The sequence below is a fragment of the Nematolebias whitei genome, unplaced genomic scaffold (assembly GCF_014905685.2).
Source record: "Nematolebias whitei isolate Nwh7 unplaced genomic scaffold, NemWhi1 Nwh_scaf_419, whole genome shotgun sequence".
NCBI lineage: Eukaryota > Metazoa > Chordata > Actinopteri > Cyprinodontiformes > Rivulidae > Nematolebias > Nematolebias whitei.
In genome coordinates this window covers 10060-14483 of record NW_023618964.1, presented here as the reverse complement: position 1 = coordinate 14483, position 4424 = coordinate 10060, and the positions used below count along the sequence as shown (strand labels likewise).

General features: G+C 40.0%; 1 protein-coding gene across 1 annotated transcript; it reads left to right on the top strand.

Annotated features, from left to right (window-relative positions):
• The first annotated feature begins 1984 nt into the window (after positions 1–1984).
• Positions 1985–3841, top strand: LOC119429308. The gene is made up of 2 exons (XM_037696966.1): positions 1985–2510; positions 3260–3841. Exons 1-2 carry the CDS (start codon positions 2126–2128, stop codon positions 3625–3627), a joined length of 753 nt encoding a protein of 250 aa, XP_037552894.1. The 5' UTR covers positions 1985–2125; the 3' UTR covers positions 3628–3841.
• The last annotated feature ends 583 nt before the right edge of the window (positions 3842–4424 follow it).

The window sequence follows — 4424 nt, the reverse complement described above, 5'->3', positions numbered from 1 at the left end:
GAGCACTGTCAAGCTTCAACACCTCCACACGAATTTGTAGACAACCAGATTCCACCAACCCAAACAGTAGAATCTAGTCGTCATCATGAATCCAATTTGTCCTTCAGAGTTCAGTGTCCTCCTTACCCTGACTCCTGTCGGGAGAAGTTGATCGATTTTGTTGAGAGACCAGCTGATCCTTCCAATTAAGAGGTATGCAGGAAAAAACAAAAGAGGCTTTTTAAGGGTTCACAGGACAAAAGAGCACAGCAGGGAAGCGGGTGGGGGGGCAGAGAGGGAAAACACGTCTGGTTTCACCGTAGAGTAGCAAGGAAAAAAAAAGTAAAGTTTAAGAAAAGTAAAATAAAGAATAAACAAAAGGGAAAAGGTGTTGAATGCTCTATTCAATTCAATTCAGTTTATTTATATAGCGCCAAATCACAACAAAGTTGTCTCAGGGCACTTTACAGGAACATTCACATAAAAGCCAATTAGTAAAGTTCTTTATCTAAGGAATCCAGCAGACAAGTTGAATCTTGGCTTCGTTGCAGTCTCCCATCCTGAGCAAGCACAGTGGCAACAGTGGAAAGGAAAAACTCCCTGCTCTGTTTTCAGATTTTTCCTAAAAGAGACATTTTTATTTATTGTTTTCTGAAGTGTTTTACTTGAAAACGTACATTTTTATAGGTTGGTGCCTCTAAGCAAAAAAATAAAATAAAATAATCTTTACTTGCTCTGTTTACACTTTTTTATACTAAAAGAGACACTTTTTAAATTATTTTCTGTTTTCTAAAGATGTTAACTTTATTACTTTAAGTGTAAGTTAACTTCCGGCGAGCCGGAAGAATCTAGCTGTTTTTTGTTACTTTTTTAGCCATCCCATTTGTTTAAAAACAACAAAAAAAAAAAAAAAAAACAATTGTATGACTTTTTATAACTGTCTATAGTTGTCACTGTTGTCATCATTCTTTGTTGAAATCAGGTCTCTCTTGTAAATGAGTCCTCGAGGCTTAATGGGATTTACCTGTCTAAAAAAAGGTTGAATAAAAAAAAATTAAGCCTTCAACATGAGAGAAAAGGTCTTATTAGGCTCTGTTTGCACATTTAACATGTATTTTATTCTGAGCTTTCTGTTTTAATCTGAAATAAAGGCCCTGAATTTATTTAAATTCTATTCAGTTTATTTATATAGCACCAACTCACAACAGAAGTCGTCTCAGGGCACTATTTGTCTGGGACTACTTTTAAATATGGTAAATGAGCTGGTTGTTTACTATAGTGCAGTTTGTTAACAGTGAAAATGTGAATACGGGGAGGCACGACCATAAAAGACAAACAGACTTACGTTGGAACCTTTCACTAGGAAGAAATTTTATTAACTGGACCTCAGCAAGTTTTAATTGAACACCCCCAGTGTAGAGAATTGTATTTTCTAGTTGAAATTGAACGCATCGTGATGTCGTAACAACAAGCTGTGAAGAAGAGCAAGCTTGTTTTCAACAAGTCTGAATCACGGACAGCTTCACTGCAGGATCCAGACGGTTCCTAACACAGTTCAGCTCCACACTTCACTTTAAGGGGCCGTTTACACGGCGCGTATTTTGAGTGAATCTGCTCCTTTCTCTCTGCGGTTCTGCTGCTCATTTACACGACACCAGTGGCCCCCCTCTTTGAATCTGGAGGTTTCTGAACCCACCTTCCAGAGTGGAGGTTTTTCACTGACCGCCCACTGACAACATAAACATCTCCCGCTGAGGCTTTGTGTTAAACCACATGCGCACACGCACGCGCAGACAGACGACATATTTCTATCAACAACATGGCAGCGGACACACTGCTTTCTGATCTACGACTGATGGAATATATTTTGAGTCTCATATTTAATTAATCTACACCTGAATGCAGCTGCTGTGACCAACATCTGGGTCGGAAGAGACACCAGTCAGATCCAGTTCTAATATAACTGTTTATCCACCTTATTCTGCAAGAGCGTATGTGGGCTGCCATGACAGACAGGTACCGCCCCCTCCCGGTTTTATACTTCCGGTGAGCTAAAGCGAGAGGCACTTTTGCTAATGACAGGCACTTTTGCTAATGACAAATTCTAGTAATTTGTGCTGTAGCAGGAGGCTTAAACAATTCTAATATGAGTTCGGGTTCAACTTGTGCTGTTGTTGGCTGTCACAACAGCTCCAGAAAACTGAAAGACGAGCTAGAAACGTATTGTTTTGCACATCAACAACTTCGAAAGGCCTGTGTGTGCCCAGCGCGTTACGAACTGCACTCCATGCCGAGGAAGGAGGATCGAAAACGAGCGTGGCTGGCAGCTTTAAAACTCAAATACCCCCCGAAGAGAGTTTATGTTTGCTCCTTTCATTTTATTGATAAAAAGCCCACAGAGCTTCACCCCGACCCGGAGCTCTATCTGGGCTATGACCGGGCCCCACCAAAGAAAAGAAGGCAGCTCATCCGGACCACTGTGAGCCAGACAGCTTCCAGCAACATCGACAAAACGGCCGAATCTGTTCCCGGTGAGTGAAATTGAAAATGTGATTTGTCCCCGCTTCACATTGTAATCATGCTTAGCTCTTATCTTTTACTGAATTATATTATTATTAATGTTATAATTGTAATGTTATAATTACTATACTGTGGATGGTGTTAGCATCAGCGCTAGCTGGTTGCAGTGTTATTGTGGATGTTAGTGTATTATTAATTTAATTCCAAAATACTTTATCACTAAGAGAAAGTACTTGATTGGCAGCCAAATCCAAATCTTAAAGACAAAGTGGTTAGTAATTAACATCAGTAGCATGCTAGCAGAGATGTATATGATTTCATGTAACTGTCCGAGAATAGCTTTTTATTTAGCAACCTGGTAAAATTCAGCCCCCAGGGCTGTAAAAGTCTGGGGATTTTGTTAATAAAGAATATGTTGAGTTATTAGAGGCAGGTTATTTGAAACAGACACAGCTGAAAAAAAAACTTCTTTTAAACTCTTTAAAGAAAAAGCTTAAATGCAACCTAGCTCCAACTGATTTTTTTAAGGATGAAAAACTAAAATCTAATCACAATATTTTGATATTATAGCATAATTTGATGGGGCTTAGGAAAATTTAAGGGGGCTAAAGCCCCACTAAAACAGCACTATTGACATTTAAGATGTATCATGTGTGTACGAGTGTGGAATTACAAATTTCCTTCCTAAAACGTAATAAGGTAAGTGACACTTGACAGGTTGTGTTACGCTGATTTGATTTTGTATTTTTGTGTTATTCAGAGTGCACCGTAGATTCACCGTCAGTCATCCCAGACCTGGCTAGCGTCTCCACACAACCTCCTGGGCCACATCTGCACTCAGTCCACACACAGTGGGAGGACCCTTCGCTAAAAGATCATCATCAATACTGCAACACGTCTGGCAGAAAAGATGTCCAGGACAAGACGACTCAGTGTGATGAAGTTGCATTTTTTCTTCTACAAAATGACGCAGACGCTTTGCTGTACACTGGTATAGCGTTAGAAACATTTAACACTCTTGTGTCAGCACTGGAAGGAGATGACAACAATGAATTTACAATGCCTGTACAAGATCAAGTCCTTATAACACTTATGAAAATAAAGACTAATCGTGTCTGCAGCCCTTGAGTTGATGTTATACTGCTGCTCTGCCTTGTGGTGTCTGAAGTTTATCATGCTTAGACGTTTGGGTTGAAGATTCTTTGCTGTCCCAGCATTCCACCTGCGCTGCTCATCTGTACATGCTAGCCCCGTCTTTCCACTGATCACAGCATTCTGGACCTGTAACAATTTAACAGACTTCAGCTATCACTGCTCCTAATAAAATGAAACAAGTTATTTACATCCCTGCTGTTGTCATTTATTTTTTCCTTTTCTGTAAATGTTAGGTTGCCTTGCATCCAGTCTGTACTTTTTTAAAAACAAATAATATAAAAATACTGTACAGCCTTTTTAATGTTTAATTTTTTGTGACAGTAGATCACAGGCTGCACAATGCTCTGGCTTCCACATGTAAACACAGGCAGACAGGAAGCTCACAGCTTTCGCCCAGTTCAGTGATTCTGATTCAGTGATGTAAATATTCTGATATCCAGATAAGTGATATACCTTCCACAGAATAGCTGCCGCATGACTGCATGATTTTCCCAATCCGGCGATACAGGAACAGCCGACCGTTTCTACCACTCCACTTTCTCTGAGCATGACCCATGCTAAGTGTTTAGCTTGACCAACGCTCTGGCTCGGCTCAACAGCTGCTTTCAGAAAGATAAAGTCGCCTTGTTTCTTGAGCAAAACTGTATCTATTTTGTTGCTGTGGAGGTAATTATACGCCTCTGTGCTTTTATAATTCCGCAATTCCTCGCCATCGACGCCTTCAGAAAAAACAAGGTAATTAATAATATCGATGTAGGTAATTCCGGGCC